The sequence below is a fragment of the Podarcis vaucheri genome, assembly GCF_965113315.1.
Source record: "Podarcis vaucheri genome assembly, chromosome: 12".
NCBI classification, from domain to species: domain Eukaryota; kingdom Metazoa; phylum Chordata; class Lepidosauria; order Squamata; family Lacertidae; genus Podarcis; species Podarcis vaucheri.
Window position 1 is genome coordinate 41,832,428 of NC_138750.1, and position 24,303 is coordinate 41,856,730.

Genomic DNA, 24,303 nt, shown 5'->3' on the forward strand with positions numbered 1-24,303 from the left:
GTCAGTGATCATTAGCAATGGCATAATGGGAAATTAAGAGACACAGAGTAACTTGAATTATATTTTTTGGTGGCCCCATCGGTTCAAAAATAATAGTAAATAGTGAGGTTTGAAAGCAACAGATCCTTCATGGGTGACTGGGAACAATAAAATATTTTGTTACTTAAAATGCTTAACTGGCTGGGTTGTCTCTGCTCAGGACAAAGGAGGGGAAAACAGACAGTCCCTGCAGAGCGAGATAATTTGTTTGGCCTTGTCTAGAAAAGTGTTAGGGAAGGAGTGCTCAGGTTTCTTTAAAGAAATGAAAATATAACTTTTCAGTAGGCACTAATCTCATTAACAATTGCTAAGGTGAGCTGCACCTCTGCTGAACATTCATAGCACCTTTATTTCAAACTTCCGGTATCTTTATTTATTATTTTTATTTGCACATATAACCTGCCCTTCACCAAATGATCCCAGGGTAGGTTACAAAAATGGTACAATTAAAACGAGTACATTTTATTTTAAGATCATACGATAGCAGCACAGAACAGAATTTGAAAGCACCACAGAACAGCAATGCAGAAGGAGGAAAGAGAACCATTTGACCAAAGGCCTGGATAAACAGGTATCTAATGAATGTGGTCTTTTCAGAGGCGACAGTAATATTGCCATGGTTTAATTACCGTAACTAAAAAGAGCACTATTGTTACGATTCTCAACCAACTAAACCTCTCCCTGATTTCCATCATGAACTGATGATGCTGTACCCGCAGCTGATAATACATTGTGTTTTGAAGAGGAGAAATAATAAGAAGTGCAGTTTCCAGTATATTATACAACTCCATTAGCTGATCACTCTGAGGCTTATAAAGCATTCTTTTACAGTACAGTCCTGTGCATGCTTACTCAGAACAAAGTCCCATTGAGTAAAATAGGGCTTACTCCCCAGTAGGGCTTTTTTGGGTGACAGTATTCACCAGTATGGAATACTGTCACTGCTTTTTTGGCTGCTCGTGGCAGCCATTTTGTGCTGGCAACCACGGCACTTTTATCAATATATGAGTACTGGCACTTCTTTCTCTTAATCAGGAAAGCACTGTTGCCTAGTTAATTATGGCTTTAAGGTTTTGGTGGAAATAATTACTATTAACAGCTTCCCAGCTAGAATCTGTTGACAGAAGACCTTAACTTGCCAACAAAAGGTAACAAGTGAAAAAATAGTAGCAGAATATCACTTGACAAGCAAAATGGCAGCTACTATTTATTTACCAGTTGCTGATTTAAAATCATCACGTTTTAGATTAAAAAGGAAGTGAATGTGTATGAGGCAGTTTTGATTATTACTGGGGAAGATGTGCCAAGGGTTACAGAAATATGAGATAAACATATTTGAGATAAATATGTAACAGGTAAAATAGTCCTAATTTCTACCGTTGTCTGTGTATGTACTCTCTCTAGCAATCCATTTTCCCTCTTCCAACAAATTAAAGTTCCAATAAAGCAAACACAAATATGCTTTACTACCAGGGGTGTAGCTTACTACAGTAATAAAGGTGAGCCTAAATGAATACCTTTGCAAGGCTAGCGCTGCTGTACCTTGTCCTATTTGGGTGTGCCTTTTTATAAGAGATCACAAGAGAGAGAAAATGATAGACTGGGAGGCTACTTTGGAAGAAGCACCATTTGTGGCAGACTTCTACAGCAGAAGGTTCTAGCCACAGTGCAGACATTCTGATGCATGGTGTTAACAAATGACAGCGAGGACCCAAAAACTCAGGAACCAAAGCTCCACGAGCCCAAAAGGGTGTTGGAGCTACTGTTTTTTCCCCTCCAACACCACCTCCTGATGTGACATGGAAATTTCATCTTAGGGTGCTTGTGGCAAGCATCTGCCCAAAGAATAAAATTATAGAAATTATAGAAGACCTTGGTGTGAAGACCAAGCGGTTCTTTGGATCCCAGCCCATATGAATAAATATGAGGCCTCTCCCCCCCCCATCACTTCACTTTATGAATGTGCATGATTTGCTATTAAAGGACAGCATGTGTTAACTGATAAATCAGTGTTGCTGAGAGTTAAGAGCACACATTTGTATGGAGGGGTGTTACAGGCAATTTTGGTAGTTGTGGGAAACAATAGGAAATGAAAAAGATGCTCTGCCCTTGCAGCAAAGAGTAGTAACACTAGCTTTGTGTATTCAATTGTAAGTAACGCTTATTTCACCATCTCAAAAAGCACCTATGATGACATTTTGGTAATACATACAGGTTAGATATGATTAATTTTTTAATTGTGAATAATTGATTAAAAGAGAGTCGCTCAATCTTTGCAATTCTGCTGCTTTAGACCCTGGAATCCTGCTTTTGCTCCTTCCTCTGTTTAGGAACAAAAAAAGCCTATGGTTCTTTGCGTTCTGAAACACAATTGTGAATAGTTAGAAGTTTTCTCCAGTTAACTTTCAGGTCCTTTTTCAGGCCATTAATCAGTTGCCTAATGATTTTTTATGTACCTTTCCATTTCCTTCATCATTAAAAAAAAAAACCATAACTGAGAAGAGAGTGCCTAATAAAAGCCAGTTTTGAATAATTAACAATTATTGAATAATTAAGAACTCACCCTCTATCCAAGCACTCAGGTGATGTACACCAGTCATTAAAACAACAAATCTAACTACTGATCAGTTGTAGAAAAACAATAAATAATCTTAAAACACAAGCAGTGTTCATTACAAATTAAGCTGTGAAATTAACAATTATTAAAAGCATGGGCAAATAACCGGGTTTTAAAATGGCACCAAACTGAAAATAAAATTGGTGCCAATCTTATTTATGTTTTGAGTATTACTGCCATTCAATTTTTATGCAAAACTATTCATTGGCATGAATAGCTTACACCCCCCCTGAAATTATACAAATGATATATATGTTGTTCCAGCACCATCAGTGTGCATGACATTCTAAACACAACAATTTCAGTGCATGTAACACTATATTTTTTTTAAAGGGGGGGGATTTACATCTTGTTGTGGGGTGCATCCTAGTATGTAAAGGTAAAATCCATTGTCACTTCAAACAAATTGGAGGCTTCTCACGAAGTCAGGGGAAATGTCATTTCCATCCAAAAACCCAACCCTATGTATATTTACTTAGAAGTTCCAGTATATTCAATGGAACTTAATCCCAAAGGCACAGAACTGCAGTCTTTTGTTCACGAGTAATATTAATATGCTAGTGCCATTTGTTTTTACATGTTACTGATGTGAATATAGAAAAACAAAAAAATCATATTCACATATGCATAGGAGATGATAAATATGTGCTATGCAACTCCAGTTTGATTTTAAAGATAGATCTTCCAAAAGGCTTTTATCCCAATATTCCTCAGTAAGCTACTAGTGAATGAGTTCAGTTATCTGTAACAAGGAAAGTGACATGTCCGGAAGTAGCCAAGTGACTTGTAATAAATGTAGAAATCATAAATCGCTCACAAAATCCAATTGTAACTTCGCAGAATAAATTTGGCTGGTGTTCAGGCTGTTAATACAATCCATCACCCAATGAGTCAAACTCCAACAAGGAAAAAGAGCGCAAATGTTTTCATTGTGAAGTTAGGTCATGACTTCTTCTTTAACCCATCTATTTTTAATAATATTAATATTATGTTTTCTTAGCAATTTCCCCATAGCGTCAAGAACAATAAAATGGGGGAGAAGGGACTGTCAACTTAAATGTTTCCCAGAATTTGTCACTTTCTTATGCTGAGTTGGACTTTATGGCTGGATCTTATTGTTGAACTAGTGCTGAGGCTTTTTTTTTTTACCAAATTCTCTTTAACTTTGTTTATTCTGCTGTTGCCTAGAGAATATCTTGGTTAGGTAACTCATAAATTATATAATAAATAAATAATAAAATCTTATGAAACTTCCCCTTTCCCCTTCCTACTTTAGCAGTAGGCCATCTACAAAAATGCCCTGACCTTTAATTTTAAGAATCTACTCTGCAGAAACTCATGAAACTGCAGTCAGTGTCTTATAAAACACAAAAAATGGCATTTTATATCATAAAAATATTAAGAGCAACATTTTTAAGTTACCACTAAAATGCTTTTGCAAATTATATAAAAGTATCAGCATAGCTGTAGATGAATAAAGAATACTATTTTAAAAAAAGCAACAACACTGTGTTGTTTTAAAGCTAGAATGCAATGGGGAAATGAAGATTACATTATATAATAAACGATAAAGTTGTCATTATTGCCTTTGCAGCTTCTATGCAATTCCTTAAGAAGTTTTTGTGGTTCTGAATATCCAAAACCCATTTGCCTATAGCTTAAGGAAAACAGCATCCCATGTCTTGCCCTGCATCCCATGTCGACAAAGCATACGGAAAGGAGAGAGAGAAAGAAAGAGAGAGAGAAAGAAAGAGAGAGAGGTTTACGTCCAAAGCCACCTTTACAAATAACTACCATGTGGGGCCAGTTTCCTTAGCCATGAAATAAAACCTGAAAACAGTTGGATGTGCGTTAGCAAAATATAACCGAGGTACCCCAACACCCCCAGCCAGAAATGAAAGGAGGAGGAGGCGGCGGCGGCTGGCCCTTTCCTTTACTGTGCATGAAATGCAAAGCGAGCACAAAATAAAATGAAAGGAAGGTGGTAGTGGTGGGTCAAGTACAAGAAAGGGAGTTTATACTCAAGGAATGCCTGGAGAGAGAGGGGGGGGGGAGTGGACGTTGAGCTCGCAGCCACCAAAGCAACAACGGCGAGGCGGCGGCAGCAGCGCCGCCTCCTTCCTCGCAGGCTCGGGGCTGAAATCCACAGCCGCCACCGCTGCAGCTCCAGCTCCCCTCTCGCCGCGGGATCAGCTGAGCGCGGGGATCACGTGGGCGGGTGTCGAAGGTCACCGCGCGGCTCACAATGGAGCTGTCGGAGTCTGTGCAGGGCGGGCTGCAGCTCCTGGCCGAGCGCGGCTGCTTCTCCCCCCGAGCCTACGAGGCTCTGCTGCAGGCCGCCTTCGGTGCCTTGCTCGGCGGCCAGGCCGGCCAGGCCGCGCTAGGTAAGTGCTGCTCCGGGAGGAGCTGGAGGGGGGGAAGCTGCAGGGCGGCTGCTGTTGCTGCTGCCGCCTGGGGAACCGGAGAGGGAGAGAGAAGCAGGCAGGCCAGCCGGGGGAGGCGGCTCTTCCCCCGCTTCGCTCGGCTTCTCTCCCCGCAGCCCCGGCGCATTGTCAGGGCTGCTTGCTGCCCGCATCTCCAGCACCAGCCTCGGCCGCTTCCCCGGAAACTCAGGAAGTGCTTTCTGCCTCGCCGAGAAAGGCAGCCGCCCACGTCCTGCAGCCAGGCTCGCTCTTTGTTTCTGTCTGTTATTGTTGCTGCTCTCCTCCATTTCCCGGCGGCTGTCATTTCCTTGCAGAAAATCAGCAGCGCCCCTCTCGCTCGCTCCTGGCCTAAAAGCCTCTTTGGCGAGGCAGCTTTGTGCTGGGTGTCGGTTCCCCTCCTCCGTCGCGTTGGTGTCGGTTTATTTTCACTTCCCTTCCACCCCCCCGCCCCGGCGAGTTATTTACTGCAGTCCCTGGGATTAGCGGCGTCATTATTATTATTATTATTATTATTGTTATTGTTATTTGCAAAGGTCAGGCTTCTAAACGGGTTGATTTATTTTAGGAAGGCTCCGTGCTGCAGCCTCACGATCAAGGCTCTCTGGGCTGTGCATGAATAGTGCTTTCTTTTCGCGTCATTGTTCCTTAATGCCGCTCTGAAACTGCATTCCATTATTATGATGATCATTATGAGGATTATTATTATTATTTTCCCGGCCTGTTTCCGTGCGGGAAACCCTGGATCGGTGACCGTCGGTTGCCTGCTGGCGAAGGGGGATCTGGTTGTTGACGTTGGGCCGGCCGCTTTCGCTTAGCCGATGAAGGAAGGCGTTTGTTTGAGCCGCTCTGCTCGCTGCCATGTAGTCGCTCGCCTTCAAAACGCGCGGCCTCCGGTAGGAACTAGCTTGAACTGCAATTGCCGAATAGCAGCTCTGTTTACTCAGACGGGGCTCGGCGAGGAGGAGAAGGAGAAGGAAAAGTTAGAAATGTTGTGGCCAGAAGGGTTTGTAGTTACGGTACATCTGAAGGGAGCGCGGTATTCGGAGTAGGATAGTTAGAAAGGCACATGGTTTGGTTGTGTGTATGTTTTGTTTTAAACTGACCTTGATTTAGAACTCAACCCTATGAAATGTTTTCTCCATCTCTTCCACGGGTGCATTTGGCAGTTTATAGGGGGGCAGGTGCTCCCCCTCATTGTATGAATGCAACATCCAAAAGCATGGCGATTTTTTATTTGTAAAAATAAATTCTGCAGTTTACATTTGTTTTATAACTCGATGCTTGCCAAGAAATTCCAGTAATGGATTGCATATTGAAACAAAAACAAAAAACGCTGGGAAGGAGGAAAACCAGGACACTGTGTTTAGAAAATGCACTAAATCCGTTTGTTTCTTCTGGATAACGTGCCAAATTCTGAGCCTGATGGGATAATTCCAGAGAAACTTATGCTGGAAACGACTTAGGCCAGGTTTGGGTCTTGGGAGAAGGCATTTTAAAGGAGAGCTGAGATTGCCTCTTCATTTGTTGTGGCTCCTTATGAATGAGGGAAACCTTATGAATGAGTCAATATCTTTATAGCTGTGCTTTAAGTATTGCCAATATGAAATGCATTATACTTTCCCAACTGTTAAAACTGGGCTATGCTAAGTATGGCTGCATGGAAAGTTTTTAGTCTCTCTCTGTTTGAAAGAACATTCCCCTGAAGTTATACCGTCTTTGAAATTTCATTTATTTTTAGATCATCCAGACTTGGAACATATTGATCCAGCCGTATTAAAGTATTGTCATGCAGCAGCTGCAACTTGTATAGTAGAAGCTGGAAAGCAAAAAGCTGACAAATCTGCCATAAGGTACTCCCATTTTAAAGCCCTTCACAGGGTTTGAGGTGTTTTAGTTTGTTTTTTAACACCAGCCATTGCTGTAAATCTTCCTGCTTGAGTTGTACTGGCATTTAGGCTAACACATCCTTTTGGTTTCCCTTTTAGTACTTATTTAGAAGACTGTAAGTTTGACAAAGAAAGAATTGAACAATTTTGCACCGAATACCAGGTTTTCAAGCCTATTTTATTATTATTTTATTCCCATATTCATATTTTATTTGTTCTGTAGAAGATGGCAAACTTTTTTCTCTTCTTTGCAGAAAAATAAAGATACCTTGGAAATCCTATTGGGAAGGTATGTCAAAGGAAGTTGTTTTATTACTTTAAGGTTACAAACTGAAACAAACTTACTAGGGAGTAAGCCCCATTGAATACATCAGAACTACATGGCTAGAGTTTTGCTATTAATTTCAAATGCACCTTTAAAGTTAATATAAGAGGCTGCTGAAATGGATACAGTGGCGAAAACATAGGCACAAGTTATCAAGTTGAGATAATTTGCACCCTTAACCCACTTTTGAAATACACTATTGATCTATGGAACAGTCACCTTTTTATGCCTGAAATCTGTGCAACAGCTTTTTCATTTAGCATAATATAACCTAATAAGAAAATGATGATTGTGTTCTTCAGTATAGGCAGATGTCCGCTGCATATAACTGATGTTTGTTGGCGTTTGGAATATCAGATCAAGGTAATTTAATAAGGGTACTGCTTTATTCTGGTTTCTTTATATGCTGAATTCTGATACATTTTTTTCCTCTTCCCTTATTACTTTAGACAAATCAACTTCATAAAAATTATCGCCCTGCTTATCTGATGACTTTAAATGTTGAGGTACTGCACCCATTCTTACGCTTTTCCTCACCATCACTGAATTAAATATTACTTCAGGTTTTGCCAGGTGTTAAACTTCTAACATTTGGGATTTTTGTTCCTTTAGAACAGTGACTCAAGATCTCAACCGGACATTAATTTTAGTTGTTCTATGGAGCAATTACAGGTATTTCTTCATATGTTTGTGCGGGTGTGACCATTTCAGGTGTCAGAATGAAATTTTCTATCAGGAATCCACCCAAACTGAAGTTTGCAAAAAAGTGTGTTTATTAAATATGTTACTGTATAATGGTTTGATTATGTACCTCACCAAATTGAGATTTCAGATTAACCCACATAGTAGCTATGATCTTGGAATCACATTTTAAGGGGGTTGGAGGGAACTGTTTCAAATGTAATACCTGAGAGGAAATTCACTTTCTGTAACTATATACTGTACATTAATATAGAGAGTGCAACTTGCATTGACTTTGGCTAAATTGGGTTTGTGTAAATTGTTCAAGGATGGTAAACTGAGCTCTTTGTACAAAGAAGTTCACATTGACTACAGCAAGCAATAAACAAAACCTAACCCAAGCATTAAAAAGTGTAAAATTAGGTAAAGATTGAGAAGTTGAGCAAAAGAAAAGGGTTACAGGTTAATCCTGGGAATTATTTTAAAATAAAAATTAGTTTTACATTCCATATTAAATTGAAATTTTAATCCATTGCAAATAAGTAAATATATTTAGGACTGCAACTTGAAAATTTGATGAATTAATTTAATTGTTATATTAAACAGCAAGAAAGATAGCGAAGTTGTCTCTGTCTTTTGATACTTTTTATTTAATTTATTACAGTCATTTATATTCTGCTCTATATTAATTCAAGCACTTTCATTTTAAAAATTCTGTTATTAACACATCATTTCTCTTAAGAATGTTCAGTATCTACCCTTAACTAAAATATGACAGAAAGGCTGAATGTTTCTTAAAGATATAAAATAGCTGACCTGTAGGCATTCTTCTCAAAGTGTTAGACACCAAGTTTTCCAGATGTAAACTTGATCACCTTTGAAGACAACATTCACAGAACTAATATGTTCAAGTAACCCCACTATGTACAACAAATTACTTCTTTTCTAAAGTTCTTACTTCATGTTTTAGGATTTAGTTGGGAAACTAAAAGATGCAGCTAAAAGCCTAGAGAGAACAACTCAGCTGTGACTGCAGACCTTGGCAGACTATTGGATCCAAGAAGAAAAAGAAATTGTTTCCTAACAGTTTCATCTTTGAACATTAATACGATTACTCCTTGTTCTTACTTCATTTGATGGGATTTTGATAAAGCATTGGCTGTACTGAAATGGAATACCTACTTTCTAGCCAATGTTTCATGTTTTGTATGTATGTACAGTCAAGACTGTAGCATTTTTAGTGTCATGTCTAATGGGAAAATGTTTATTTGTTAGATAACCAGATAATTGTCTTCTTCTATTTTTCCTGTCCCCTTGTTAAATATCTGCTCCCTGCTCAGTCTTGTCCTGTCTTTAAAAACAAGGCATTATTTCCCATTTCTAACCTCTAATAAAAACAGAGAGCAAAAGCAATAGAGAGATGATCTATTTTGTGTGCCACATCTATCAATAATAATGTGTGTTGATTGGGGGACTGGCGGAATGGTTGGGTTCTCCTGGGGGTCCCCACTATGGAGTCAACATTCCAAGAGTAACCTTCTCACCAGCAAAGATCACTTTGAAGGGCTGTGAGGCTCTGAACCTAAGGAGGCCTTCATTGTGTTGTAATTAAGTAGTCAGTCGTCTTGAGTCTCATTTTGGTGAAGTCACGTTGCAGCTTTTTGAAAAATAAATAAATAAATTGGTGATTCACACGCGAAACGAAACTTTCATGCCTTCATCTGTTTTGACCCGGATTTACTTGCTTAAATATTCAGTAGTTTATGTAGATAGACAATAGCTGGAGTGCCCTTAATTGCACCAGTGGGTTTCTTTTCACTTCAATGCAGTTGAATGGCTATAGATGGAATGTGACCAGCATTGTCTCCACAACTTAAAACAAACAAAAAACAACTCCACCCTCGCCCCCATCTTACAACGTGGGCAGAAGCTGCTTTCCCAGTTGGTAATTATACACCCCCGGCTGGGAAATGGGTAGCGAGACAGCTCTGGTTTACAGCGAGATCCATGATCCGAATTCCCGTTTTTCCTTTCATCTTCCTTGGGTTCTTTATACCATCGTGGAAAGGGCAAGAGGAAACTGCCCACCTGGGAGGGAAAACACCCGTTTGCTACTCTTTGTTGGGGAGTGACAAAGAAATAGACCAGCGTTTTCTGTACCAAGCCCATAAGAACCTGGAGTGTTCAGTTTAGGATATCGAAATCTTCTGGAGCTAGACGTGGTGAGTCCACCTGAAAAGATCCCTCCCCATAAGTAGAACCATGCCCGCGCTCACGGTGGCAAAGGAACGGATGAAAGGCAGAGAAGCGAAGTGCCGAAGACGCTGCCATCACCTCCTGGCTTAGACTCTTCCACATTTCTTATTCGGGGGAGGGTCGCACGCGGAAGCGGGTCCTTTTATCAGCCTTCAGCCGGCTTGGAGAGAAGAGATTTTGGTAAACCAAACAAGCATCCTCCCATCCCTTTTGGTTCACACCATTTATCGTTGAGATATTATGATTATTATGATGATTATTATTATTAGCGCGAGGTGGGGTGGAAGCGAGCTTGCAATGGGAGGCGCCCCATCCGCGACTGAGTGAGGCCGGCGCCCCCCTTTTCCCAGCCTGTTTTGCACCCCGATCCTCAACTTCCAAGCTCCGGGTTTGGCACTGAGAAGAGAATCCGCGGGTGGGTCAAGTTCCTCGGTGCTGCGGTGACGCCAGGGTCAGTCTCTCCATCCCTGGTGGAATCGGAGAGCTATTTTTAATTATTATTTATTTATTTAAAAAATGAATGAATGAATGCCTCTATGCGGGTTCCTATTCGCTTCCCATTATAATCACGGCGCGGAGGAGAATCCGATATGCTCTCTTCCAACCTTCCATTTCCCTGCGTCCTGTGGAGAGGGAGACCGGGTTGGCAACATGGCATCAGAAATAACACACGCGAACGGGTCAAATTGTGACGAGGAGGGCGCTGCCCCAGGTTTGTCTGCCCCGTGTGTGTGTGTGTGTGTGTGTGTGTGTGTGTGTTGGACGTTTGTGTTCCCAATCGATGGCTGAGGAGGACCAGAGCGTGGCTCTTTCCCAGGCGTGGCAAGCAGCACAAGCCACGAACCCGGGTTAGGAACGTCCCTTCCGACGTCTCCCGGGCGTGCCAGTCTCCGCACGACCCCCGCCCGTCTCTCTTTGGGAAGTGGGGGGCGGGCGGGCTTTCCCCAGCTCCTTTTCGATGGCTGCGTTTCTTCTGAACGCTTGCCGAGAAAGGGACGGCGTCCAACAGCGTCCAGCCTTAAAAGGATCGCCTGTGGAATGGAAGGATCCACACACGCCGCGACCGACCGACCGACCGACCTCGGGGCAAGGAGCGCCTTGCGCTGTGTTTTGTTCTCAAGCGACGTTCACGGTTGCGAAGAGCGCAATTGTTCCTTGCCCAGAAGACGCGGGGTGCCTATTTTCGAGTTGGTTCCCTGGGGAGCCTCTTCTTCTCCTCACCCCCCCCCCCACCCGCAGCGCCGGGCTGCCTGCCCCCGGGGCGCGCCATTAGGTGGGATTCTGCCGCCGCGATCTGTGGAAGGAAATCGTGCGAGCTGCGCGCGAGACAGCGAGGGAAGCGGGGAAAGTGCGGCGAGGAATGCCTGCGAGGCAGCGACAGGGTGGGGGAGGGGAGCCAAAATTGTGGTAGGGAAGGGATGGGGGGGGTGTTCGCGGAAGACATTTGTTGCCTCAATGCGATCCTATTTATCGCCCGTGACGAAGCGTGAGGTGGCAGAGCTGGTGGGGAGAAGGGAACTGATACGACGAAGAAAGGCGGGAAACGAGACGGCGTGTTCAAGGCCAGGAAGACCGTTCGCCAGTCAAGGGGAAATGGGTGGTTTCGCGGGGCTGGGGGGGTCAGGAACGCTCTTGTGTTTAAACACGTTAAAGAAAATAAGAGATGAAGAGACGGGGGGGGGGACCTCGTGTATCTGAGGAATCTCAATTGGGGTTGTGGAGGGAGAAAAGCCCAGGACGAAGGATGAGGGCACTTTGGGTGGGCAAAAAAAGGCGCGAGGGATGGCGAAGTCAAAGCCGCGCGAGAGGGAACCGAAATAAAGGAAGGAAATCGGGATCGGGTCCTTAGAAGGAAAGGAAGAGAGAGAGACAGGCGTGGAGAAGGGGGGAGGGGGTCAGTTTTCAAACATTTCTAGGGTGTATATAAATCGTGAGACGAGAATGGTAAAAGTGGAAGGCGAAAGGAGGCAAAGACTGGGGGCGCTGGATAGGAAATACCAGGCGGAGGAAACGGGGGTCGCGTGGGGAGGGTGGGGATGTGCAGGGCGCGAAGAGTGTTGGGACGCCCTGAGGAGAAGCAGCTCGTCTACAGACGACGCGTGGATCGGATGCCAAGGCGGGAAAATAGAAGGAAACGAGGGGCGGAGGTGGAAGCGCAGAGACGCAGCTGCGGGTTAGTTCGCCTTGGCCGCACGTTGCACTTCCGACACCCACGACACCTGAAACGCCTTTGCTGAGCAAGTCTCCTGTCGCGTCGCCAAAGGTCTTGCCCACAGCAGCTTGGGAGCGGCGGGGGGCAATTTTGGGCGCGGGCACCCGAGGAAGGCTGTGGGGCCACGACGGCAGAGGAGCGCCGCGTCTCGTGCGCGCGGGAGGGAAGCCACCAGACTAGACGCTTCGAGGACCAGGGGACCTTGCTTTGGGTGCCACCGCCAGATATTAAAATGGTGGGCTGCGGAGTTGGGGCCACCGTCGTGTGAGGAGGGAGAGGTGGCAGCAGGCGCAAAGAGCGGAGTAGACAGGTTTAGATGAGGGGAATGGACTAAGCCAAAAGGTGGCAAGCTTCAGTTTATTGTGCCCTGGGGCGGGGGGCCGGGTGGGAGACACAAACACACACACACACACACACACAGACATATTTAAGGAATAGATAGGTGTCGGTCAGAGAAGGAGCAAATATAGAAAAGAAAGAGGCGATAGCGGGGGGAGGGGAAGCAGAGAAAAAGAGGTTTGTGTGTGTTGCAGTTAAGCCAGAAGAAAAGAGAGAGAGATTGTGCGCGTGAAGTGACAGGGTGAACAAAATGTGGGGAAACGAGAAGGAACGGGCAAAGCGACTCTACAAGCGTGGAGTGGGTGTGTTCGGGGGGAAGAAAATGAATAATACATTTTGTGTGTGTGTGAGAGAGAGAGAGAGAGAGAGAAGGGGGGAGGTGGAACAAGCGGCAGCGGCAGCTCAGCAGCAGCAGCGTGAGCGCGGTGGAGAAAAGGAGGACTCGGCGAAGTGTGTGTGGAGCGGAGGGAGGCGGAGGACCAGGCGGAGTGCGGGGAGGGGGAGGGGAGGGGAGGGTGGCGCGCGGGGAGGGGGAGGCGGCCGAGCCGCGGGATTGGGTCACAGGGAGGCTGACGGGCTCCGACTACACCGACACTAATTCCCAGGCCACCCTTAAGGAATGAGGAGCCCCACGTGATCCTGGCGGGGCGGGCGAACTCTGAGCCATTTTGGGGACGGTGTCAGTTTCCACTGTGTGCCTTTCAGCGTTGCATTTTCCACCAGCAGCGGCAGCCAGCAGCCCCCTCCTCGCCCGCCACTCTCCCTCCTCTCCCCTGGCTCCCTCCACAACTATGAAATAATCACAATTATTTTTTTTCCTCGTAAAGGGGGGAAAAAAAGAGGAGGAGGAGGAGTGGGAAGGAGGGAGGGAGGAAGAGCCTCCCTCTCCGAGGGGCCGAAAAAAAGAAAGAAAAAGCACAGCAGAGGGGGAAAGAGATTGCGAGGCGAGTGGGTGAAGGGGTGGGGGGGGGGGGAAGCCGAGGAAGAAAAGAAAGAGCGCAAGAGACAATGGGCTGGCGGAGGAGGAGAGGCAAACCATCCGGATTAGAAAGATTTTGAGATCCCAGCACTGGAGCTGCGCATTGAGAAGGAGGTGGGGAGAGGCAGAGAGAGGAGGCGAGGGAGAGCGAGGGCTACGGGGGGGGGGGAGGCAGAGCCAACTCCTGGGGCGGCGCAGGGATCCGAGGGCGAGGGAGGGGGCTCGGTGGCGGAGAGGAGCCCGGCTGCGGGGGAGCGAGCATGAGCTGAGCTGAGCGCGGCGGCGGCGGCGGCGGCAGCCCTGCGCTCATTGCAATTGACAGCGTCTGCAGTTCATTTCAAGATGGCCGCTTGGCTCACATTCATTTTCTGCTGAGCGACTTTTAACTTTCATTGTCTTTCGGGGCGGTTCGGATCGTCGCCCGCCGGCTCCTTCTCGCGGGTACGTATCCCCGGGCGCGGCTGCCCTCCGGGGGCCGGGGGGCGGCGGGGCCTGGGAGGCGGTTTCGGGGGGCTGCGAAGGGGCGCCAGCCTTGCTAGGTGTCCCCGGGCTCTCCGGGTGGGGAAAGCGCTGACAGGCTGCTCCATCTCCGCGCTGCCTCCGCGCCCTCGCCCTCCGCGCAGGGACCCCGGGAGGCGCGGCGGCGGCGGCGGTGGCGGCCCGTGCACTGGCTGGGGCGACGCCCCCCCTCCGGCGGATTTCGGTTCCTTTCCTCCCTCGGCTCGCCGCTAGCCCCTTCCTGGGCACATGGCCCCGCAGGAGGATATTTCTATTTTCAGCCCCTGCTCGCCGATCTCTCTGGGGCTCCTTTGTTTAAATGCAGATTTCGATTGAACGCGGGCGGTGCATGAAACCTGGCGCTGCCTGGGTCAGAGGACGGCGGCTGCCTGGCCAAGAAGCGCCTCGCAGGGGGTTTCAGGATCCCCGCAGAGCCCCCATCTTATAGGGATGGGTCCCCCCCGAGGGGGCGATCCCGCTGGGGGGCTGGTCGCGCCCAGGAGGACTCTCCCAGGAATTTTATTAACTTAAGTTTGGCGGACCCCGGTGTGGGACTGGATGGCTCGTAAGATGGCGGTTCTCGCTCAGCTTGCAGCTGGGCGCTTTTTCTCGCGTGCGCGTAAATTGTTAAAGTTTCTGCGCTTTGGGGACGGGAGGGCAAAGCTGGGAAATTAACTTCGGGGGCACAGGGGTTTCTGCGTTAATGCGAGTTTGCCCTGTGCAGACGGAAGAGATTTGGGGAAGCTGAGATGATGGGACTTGCAGGGTCTTCCAGCGCGGTTTTCTTTTTCTCTAACTGGTTTTCTAGCCCCTTGTCCCGCAGTCCTTCCAAGCTGGGTCAAGGCAAGTTTAGTGGCAACGACTTGCTAGTATGCGAGGTGTGATGGGTTTGCTTCTGGCGCGAGAAACGGAGCACACGTCCACCTAACGTAGCTTGGCCTAACCTCGCTTGACAGGGTAGTCCTGGCAAAAGGAGTTCAGGAAATAAGTCGGTGCCATCAAATCCTACGGGTAAAATCCCCCTTTGCCCCCAAACCTGGGAGAGACAGACATGTGGTCAGAACACCTCCATGGCGTTCGTTAAAGCTCTAACATTTTTTTTGCCTCCAGAACTCAGGAGCACAAGACGCAGCTAAGTATTGGGGGAGAGTTTGTTTGGAAATGAGCCTCCAAGGAGGAGGAACACTCTCTGAAAATATAATATGGGGCGGGAGGAGAATGGGATGCGTCCGTATGTGTAAGGGAAGACTTTTGCTGGAAGTTGGCGGATTCTGTGTGTAGCCTCTTAACCTTTAATAAGTTTGGACACCGCGCTGGCTGGGAAGGAACCAGATTTTGTGGTAGCAGGAGACCAGCTGGAGAGTCCCATTTGCTACTTTTAGGAGCTTGGCTCTAAAGGAGGAGGATTTCTGCCACTGAGCACATTAATTTCTTCTCTGGAAGCCGCTTCCCTCCCGCACTTAAAGATGGATTTCAGCCAGATATTGGGAAGAAGGAGCACGTATCTTATTGGCAACACATGTGGGCATACATGCCTTCCAGAATCGGTTTTCAATCGATTGATTGATCGCCATCAGGATTTAGGTCTGTTGTAAGAATTCTAAGGTCTCAAATACATGGCAGGTGAAGGAAGGGCTATCTGCCTGTGTGGCTGTTGGTGCAAAGGGTGAAGTTCTGCTCCATCGAGGCTTACCTGGTCTTCGGGTCGACTTCGCTCCATTTTCAGCTGCCGGCGCAGATCCTTTGTGCTCATTCACGGGGTACCGTGAGCCTTCATAACTAGAGCTTGCCCCTGTATTTTGAAGTAACCCGCGCATGGCCTCCAGGCTGGCTGTCATAGCAAACTTCACCCTCCCCTTGTTTGCACGGTTGAAGACTTGCCTGGCGAGCGAGAGAGCGCCTGGAATAAAATATATTCGCTCGTGTTAAAGGTCAGCGTTTCTTGACTGTATGCACGCCGATCTTAACATAAGGAGGGGGCGGGGAATGAGAAGTTGAAGCTCCCCTCCTGGAGGAGGAATTGGCGCGTTTGGGAGTGAAATGCTCTTTATGTTTACGCGCGCAGTGCAAACTGTGTGTGAACAGAAAGGGGGGTGCGTGTGCACACGTGTGTGCTGGCTGGCGTCTTTCACTGTTGTTCTTCGGTTCAGTTTGCTGGTTTTCAGACCCCGGATTTCAGAGATAGCTTCGACCATGCCCTGGGGAAGAAGGCTAACTTGGGTCATAAATAATATGCGGTTAAGGGAAAGAGCTTCGACCAGGGAAGCTTCACGGCTGTTGGGAGTTTTCTTTCAGTTAGGAAGTCCTTTGTGAAATAAAACATGTTCGTCTCTTCCGAAAGACTGGGCTGCTTCGGTGAGTCTCAGCGCTGGAGAAGAATTGTAAGGCGGCCGATTAAAAGAGCCATCTACTTGCCCCAGTTGTGAGATATTTAGGGTTTCCTTCACGAATAAAATGAGGGCAGGAGAGACTGGTTCAGGTCAACTCAAGAAGGAGTCTTCCTCCTGGCTGAGGGCATGGAGGGAAATCGCGGGCAAGAAGCCAAGAGCCGAGACTGGCGAGATCCAAAAACTCCAGGCTGCTCCTTTGTTGATACTGTTGGAGAGATCTCGGAAAATCCGCACACAATGCATGGGAGCGCCCAGCCTCGCTGCCACCCTCGAGTTTAAGGCCAAGGCTAGCGCCTCTGCCCCGGGCCTTCTTCCTTTTGGGGAATTTGTGTGTGTGTGTATGTAAGAGAAACATTTCCCCCTGGTCCAGCGTTTGCTTCCCTCTCCCCAGAGAAGCAGCTGCTGGCTTGCTCAGGTTGTCTCTGCTGCTGCCAGTCCCACCTCCTCCTTCCTCCGCGCAACGCGAGGGCTTTTGCTCTTTCCTTGGCCAAGTTCGGCCGGGATTGCGGGCTCTTTGCAGGGAAGGTTTTCGCCTTGGTTGCGAGGGCATCTGCTGAGATCAGGGACCTTAACCTGGGCTCTGGGGCGGCAGGCGCCTTTCCCTCCTGCCCGGCTGCCTCTGGAGCTGGTGGCACCGTCAATTGCTCTGGTTCAGCAACCTCTGGAAATGAGACTCGGGCCGCTGTGCTGGTCTGGGACGAGGTGCGGATTCAGATGCGCGACTGGGCTGAGACGCGCCAACTTGGAGCCCCGTCCCGGCGCAGACACGGCTCGTTGGAGAGGGCAGGAAACCGGAGGCTGAGCTGCCGCCGCTTCCTTGCCCGGACTGAGTCGACGTGGATGGAGGCCCCTGCGAGGAGCTGCCGAAAGGGCCGGGAGGAGCCTCTCTGCTCGGCCTGGCGCACACCCCGGCGCTGGCTCAGGCCGCCCCCGAGGCCTCCCCCTCCAGCGCCGCTCTTGGCCTCCTGCCCGGCCCCTTGGCGGCGGAGGGGAAGGAGAGGAAAGGACCCCCTTTCCCGGCCCCCGCCACGCCCCCTGCGCCTTTCCTGAGGCTGCACCCGCCCTCCAGGCGCACACCCGGGTCCTCTTCTGCCCACCCCCTCCCCTCCCGGGTGCGGCACACCTAGACCCTCGCTGCTCGCAGGACTCTCCCGGGCCACCTTCCGGGGCGCACTTTCTCTCTCCCTCTTTCCTTTCTCCGCCACCCCCCTCCACTCCCTCTTTCTCTCCCCCTCCTCCTGGTGCTGCGCTCCGGGCGGTGGCAGGATGCCAAGTGTAAGTGTAAGTTGCTATAGCAACCCCCTCCAGAGCGCGGTTCCGAAGGCGCCGCCGTCCCGAGCCTGTTGGGCTGGCGGCAGCGAGGCAAGCGGAGCCAGGCGACGCGGGAGAAGAAGCCCAGGTCCGCCGCGGCCCGATCCTCTCCTGCCCAGCCTCGCCGGTGCCAAGGTGCAAGGCGGGCGGGCGAGCAGCTCCCTCCCTCTCCCCCCTTCTTCTTTCTTCCTCCTCCTCCGCCCCCTCCCCTCCTCCCCTCCTCCCCCCTCGCCGGAAATGCCCAGGGCAGCGTCCGCAGCTGCACCGGGATCCGGCGCCTCCTCCTCCTCGTCCTCCTGGCCTCTCCCCCGGCCGCGATCCTCTGCTCCGGCAAGCGCCACCGGGGTGCCCTGCCCGCCGCGGGAGAAGGGCCCCGAGAAGCCCCGCACCCGCCGCCGCCGCGCCAGGCCAGGCGGGCAGGTGGGCACTGGGCAGAGCAGCAGCCCCTTCCCTGCGCCCGGGCCTCCCGCTTTGCATTACAGTTCCTGCCTCGCCAGCTTCCCGCCGCCGCCGCCGCCTTCCGAGTTACATTTCCGAGGTTTCTTCTCCTCCTTGAGGAGGGGCGAGCGGGAGGCCGGGGGCTGCCTTGCAAGCCAGGAGGGGTCCGAAGGGGGAGTGGAGGTTGCGTGCGCCTCGGAGACGCTTCCCTCCCGCACTTAAACGGCCCCCCTGTGTGCCTTTCAGAGCTGCAAAAATGCATCGCACCACCCGCATCAAAATCACCGAGCTAAACCCCCACCTCATGTGCGTGCTCTGCGGAGGGTACTTCATCGATGCGACCACCATCATCGAGTGTCTGCACTCCTGTAAGTACCGTCCGGCTTCACACGTGCCCTTAGCCCTCCAGGGACGCAGATAAAGGCTCTGGGCCAGCAACCGCCCACCCCCGCCAGCCTCTGATCCCTCGCAATAAAGGTCTGCTCCCATTTACGTGCGGTTGCCAGTGGCTCCATAGTCTTGTAAACATGCCCTATATATCTTTAAGGGACTCCCTCCGGCTCTTTGCAGCTCCTTCGAGATTTGGCCCCCTATCCAAATAATGGTTACCTTTGCTTGGTGGCTCCGGGTTTAGAAAAGTCTCGTTACTTCTTTTAATAGCTGGAAACCTCGCCTTGACCGCTGATCAAAATTTTGCCTCTTCTTCTCTCTCTCTCTCTCTCTCTCTCTCTCTCTCTCTTTTCTTATAGTTTGTAAGACGTGCATCGTGCGCTACTTGGAGACCAGCAAGTATTGCCCTATTTGCGATGTCCAAGTTCACAAAACCAGACCCCTTTTAAATATAAGGTAGGCGAGAGACAACTGAACTGCTGTGTTTCATTTCAGGTGATAAGTTCAGAGGGTAGCGAGGCTTGCGCGCTTCTTTGGATTGCCACCTCTTCATCACACGTTGGGATCTGGCTGGAGATGTCAGTTTGCAAACTGAAGTTCATGTGTGGAGGGGGAGCAGGCATTTAAGTCCTGTCGCTCCTTGAATTCCCTCCAAACCCAAACCCCAGCTACTTATATGTTTATGGATACGTACTTTATTCTTGCCTTGCCTGACCAAACTGCAAATTATTGTCAGTTCCAGCTAACCCATCCCCCTCATATATTGTGCTGGTGGAGAAAGGCAAAAGTTAGATTCATTTCAGAAGTCCTCCTTACTTAGCTGCATCGCCCTTTGCTGTTTAGGGATGGTATCTCTTGATTAGCTGCATGCATTTTAGACAGTAACACTGTGGCAAGTAGGTTTCCGTAGACAGAATTGTTTCCCACCTAGGCAGATAAGTATCTGGTGTAAAAGACTTCTGTCTAAACCATTTTTAAATGTTGCAGGACTTTGGGCTGACCATTTGAATCTGTTAGAAAATACTCTTTCTTTGCTTTGGAAAGTGAGGTGCAGTTTGGATTTTAATACTGGCACCCTTCTAAATTTGAGTGTCCTGGGATTTTATATTTCAGATCTGATAAAACTCTCCAAGACATTGTCTACAAGTTAGTGCCAGGCCTTTTCAAAAGTAAGTAAGCCCTTCTTAGATTAAGTGACCACCACGAGCACTATCTTGTATGAAAGCCAGAGTATACTAAATGACAAATGTGTGTTCTCACTCAGATGAAATGAAAAGAAGAAGAGACTTTTACGCTGCTCATCCGTCTGCTGATGGTAAAAGCTTCAATATCTTTCTTTTGTAGACATAAAACTGTCCTCTTACTCAAAAGCTTAGGTTGTTAAAACATTTCCCCATCTATTATTCCCCTAACATTTCAGTGACAAAATACAGCATAATTAATTTAAAGGTTTTTAATACATGCTACAGAGTTATCTCAGTATTTGCAGAAATAATCTTAGCTGTGAGAGAGATTCCCCTCTTGATAAGGTTTGTTCTTATTTGAATTTAAAGATGTAAATGACTGTGGAAATTTCTGTGCAGCTGCCAATGGCTCCAATGAAGACAGGGGCGAAGTTGCAGATGAAGACAAAAGGATTATAACAGATGATGAGATAATAAGCTTATCCATAGAGTTCTTCGACCAAAATAGGCAAGTTGTGAACACAATAATTTACATTTATCTGCACATTCTTAGATAGCTCTTCTTTGTTATAATTGTATCACTCTTCTTCCCAGACTGGAACGGAAAGGAAATAAAGAGAAAGAGAAACCCAAAGAGGAGGTAAATAACTTTTACTTTCTTTGGAATTTAACAGATCCCTTCTTTAGAAAGTAGTTTAGATTATTTGTTTGCCCCAGCTAGATTAATAGTTATTTTTATTCCCCTAAAGAAATTAACACTGCAGGCAGCTATTGTACAGACATTTATTGTTTCTTCTTGGCAACTAAAATTAAAAGGGAACTGATTGATGGTCCAAAAACTTTTGTTTCCTTCTAGTTTTCTTTAACCGAAATTTTTTTGAGAAGGAAACTTGTCATATATTGCAAACAAACCCTGGAAAATGTGTGTTACTACATTTTGACTCTCCTTATTAACTGTTCTGCATTTTTGTTATTTTGATTTAGCAATTAGCTCCTAGTTTCCAGCTATGCTTATGTATCTCTACTACATTTACACTGAATTCTTAACTATATGCCTTATTTCCCCCCCCTAATCAAACACCCTTCCCAGGTGAATGACAAAAGATATTTGCGCTGCCCTGCAGCTATGACTGTAATGCATCTGAGAAAGTTTCTCAGGAGCAAAATGGACATACCCAATACTTTTCAGGTACATTTTTTGTTTATTAAAGGGGTGATAGTGGTAGAAGTTCCAGTAAAATCTGGGCTCCTGGCATTTAATTTAAATGAATGCTTTTTACTTAAAAATGTATTGCACAAACTTACTAAGCAACACAGTGTACCATGTTAGCTAGTGGTTTGCTTTGGTTTATATACATAAAACAAGCTGTTAATGTAGTCCTCTATTTTCAGAAACTGGAGAATCAGATAAGTATCCCCCAGTGTTTTGCTCTGTGCTGTCAGATCACAGGTTGCTTTGTCCTTGAAAGATCAGAGCCTGCGCAGCATTTTAGACAGTCGTTTTCATGCTAAGGTTGCTCAATAAGCCTTTGCCTAATGGCTTTTGCGTCTGGGTTATAAAAAAACAACACAGCAATCACCAAAACTCTTAAATAAAAGACTTGAAGTATTGGCTCCTTAAGGGCCGATCAGCAATCCCACTAAAGCCTAGGACTCAGGAAAGATAAATTCCTCCTTCCCAACAAATGTAAGTCTAAGTACCTGGATTTAAATCTTTGGTTTATTTAGGTCAATGGGCTTAACTCTTATTTAAATTTGGAGCCAGGTGGATATTTCTTTGGCGTGCACGTTGATGCCGTCGCTTCCTCCCCACCCGTGTAAAACGAAGCTCAATTGCATCTCTCCCCCTAGATCGACGTCATGTATGAAGAGGAGCCCTTGAAGGACTACTACACGCTCATGGATATTGCCTATATTTACACTTGGAGAAGGGTAAATAGTGCAGGGGGGAAGGCTTGGAAGCCCCTGCCTTGAGCGAGGTGGCGGACCGATGGGGAAGAAGCGCCTAGTCTGAGGACGTCCTCCTCTTATTTTATTTATTTTTCCTTGCAGAACGGCCCCCTCCCTTTGAAGTACCGGGTGCGACCAACTTGCAAGAGGATGAAGATCGGCTGCCACCAGCAGGATGGGCTGAACCACAGCGGCGAGCTGGAAAGTGACTCTGGGAGCGAGAAGGCGAGCAGCCCCGCGGGAGGCGGCCCGCCCTCCACCTCCTCCTGTTTGCTCAGCCCCGGCACCCCGGTGCAGTCCCCGCACCCCCAGTTCCCGCACATCTCTAGTACTATGAACGGAACCAGCGGCGGCAGCAGCAACCACCACCCCTCCTTCAGCAACAGAGCCCGGAAAGCCTCGGTCAACGGCTCTTCTGCCACGTCTTCGGGCTGATGCGCCGAGCGCCTCTGGGACTCCAAAATCTCCACCGTCTCTTTTAGACCTGCTCTGTCCTGTCCCGTCTCCTTCTCTCCGTGCCACTCAGCTTTATAGATGCTATCTCCTCGTGTGACTGTCCTCCGAATTGCTTTAAGAAGTGAGAGGGACGATCAGCGGAACCTCCCACACGAACCTTAGATATGGGAACTTTTGGATATTAAAACGAACCTCGGGCTGTTGTGAAAACAGGGGGATTTGAGCTATGAGCGTCTCCGTGGATTTAGAAAGAGGAGAAGGAGGAGAGGTGTTTCTTAAGGACTAGCAACGCTATAAACCCGGATAAACTATAGAGGAAGAGGAATGCTTTTTGGTTTTTGCCACATCCTTCGTGGTTTGGACGGGATTCTCTGGAAAATGGATGCATATCAATAATGGGATCTAGTTTTTTGCTAATCCAGACTAACTTCTACGTTTAAGATCTCCGTTGTTAATCGTTATTTCACTGTTTTGTAAAACTGCGGAAAGCAAGTGGATTTCCCCGCCACCCCACATCTTCATAATCTTCAACAAAACCGGATTGGAGAAAAAAACGCATAGAAGAACTATGCATCTATGTAGCCATGTCACTGTGAACAACAATTTCCTGCTTTATTAGCCAGTTTTATTTTCTTTGATTTTTTTTTAAGTGTTTCACCCATAACTTGCCTACTGCAGCACAGAAAGGATTTAATAACTGGGGGAAGGAGGGGAAGGAATGGGGGGGGGCGAGAAAAGAAAAACTACGGAACAAGAAAAAAATATACTATTTCACTTTTTACAACCTGTATGCCTGAAGGCGGGTATTGCCGTTTATTTTACTGGCTTGTTTAAAGAATGAAAAACAAACGAGGGGGGTGGGAATCACATTTTTTGGAGGGTAAGAATCAGGTGGCATTTTGCATTTGTGCAACATTGCTACGTTCTTATTTGACAAAACAGGAAGCAGTATTGTATGATATATTTATAAATATTATAAAGAGAATATTGTGTTTCTCGCCCTCTCGACGCGGTGGTTCCGTTTCCCTGGCTAGCTCGGCCCTTGGCGACGCCTCTTCTTAGCTCCTTGCTGACGCAGCAGATACCAGCTCCCCCCCCCCCCCTAGTGTCGCCTGAAGGCTGCGGGGTCGCAGGGAGCAAGCTCAAGCCGCGGTTAACCCGGAAGCAATTGGCCATCTCGAAAGGGTTTTACGGGCTTTGTCTTGTTCCAAGTAGTATTTCCTTTCATTTCTTACTTTTTACAGAATGTGATTCATTGTTCCAACGGTGCAGTGGGAAAGGATTCAGGAGAGCAGGAGGCGACGCCAAGAACACGAGGGCGCATTAAATATTTCATTAAATTTTATTATTTGGTGTGATGGGTTTGTGTTTCCACCCTTAAAATATAAAAAAGCACAGGAAATCACACAAGAAGCCATAAAATATGCGGGAATCTATTTGATTAAGTTGTTCTTTCTTAAGAAATCAGCAAGTTGCTGGATGAAGGCTTTTAGTCTAAATTTGTTTTAATATATATATATATCTGTATGTATGTATATGGTACAGTACTAATTTGGTTAAAAATGAACAGGTACTCTGATATTTCCAATAAGCTGCGGGGAATCCCTTCTTCAAGGCGGGCCTCTGAAGGCGTTGCGTTTGGGAAAAGAAGGACTGTTTTAAAAGTTAAGCGTTGTGAAGAGCCCCCAAAATACTTTTCAGTTTGTGCTTTGCTTTTGGTCAAACGTTGTGTGTGTGTGTGTGTGTGTGTGTGTGTTCTTCACTCACCAGTTACGCATTCGTGAGGGTGGTTATCCTATATGACTATTGTTTTCATGTTTGTACGGGGAAATTGTAGCTAAACATTTCATTGTCTCCAGTCTGCGAAAGAAGCACAAATTCTATTGCTTTGTCTTGCTTACGGTCATTAAATCATTACTTTTGCATATA

The 24,303-nt window shown here is 47.4% G+C and overlaps 1 protein-coding gene and 1 long non-coding RNA gene across 2 annotated transcripts; one reads left to right on the forward strand and one right to left on the reverse strand.

The window, feature by feature from the left end:
- Positions 1-2,259: 2,259 nt before the first annotated feature.
- On the reverse strand, positions 2,260-4,213 carry LOC309515669. The gene is made up of 2 exons (XR_014212611.1): positions 3,278-4,213; positions 2,260-2,399 (listed from the first exon to the last, which is right to left on the reverse strand). It is a non-coding gene; the product is annotated as an uncharacterized lncRNA (long non-coding RNA).
- A 571-nt stretch (positions 4,214-4,784) lies between these two features.
- LOC309515860 (uncharacterized protein) lies at positions 4,785-24,303 on the forward strand. Its single transcript, XM_082194074.1, has 20 exons — positions 4,785-5,040; positions 6,818-6,929; positions 7,065-7,128; positions 7,220-7,254; positions 7,593-7,653; positions 7,740-7,796; positions 7,903-7,962; positions 8,942-8,997; positions 14,980-15,098; positions 17,037-17,497; positions 18,171-18,376; positions 18,641-18,762; positions 19,144-19,240; positions 19,898-19,953; positions 20,049-20,099; positions 20,368-20,476; positions 20,563-20,608; positions 21,059-21,157; positions 21,820-21,900; positions 22,021-24,303. Exons 1-20 carry the CDS (start codon positions 4,902-4,904, stop codon positions 22,351-22,353), a joined length of 2,364 nt encoding a protein of 787 aa, XP_082050200.1. The 5' UTR covers positions 4,785-4,901; the 3' UTR covers positions 22,354-24,303.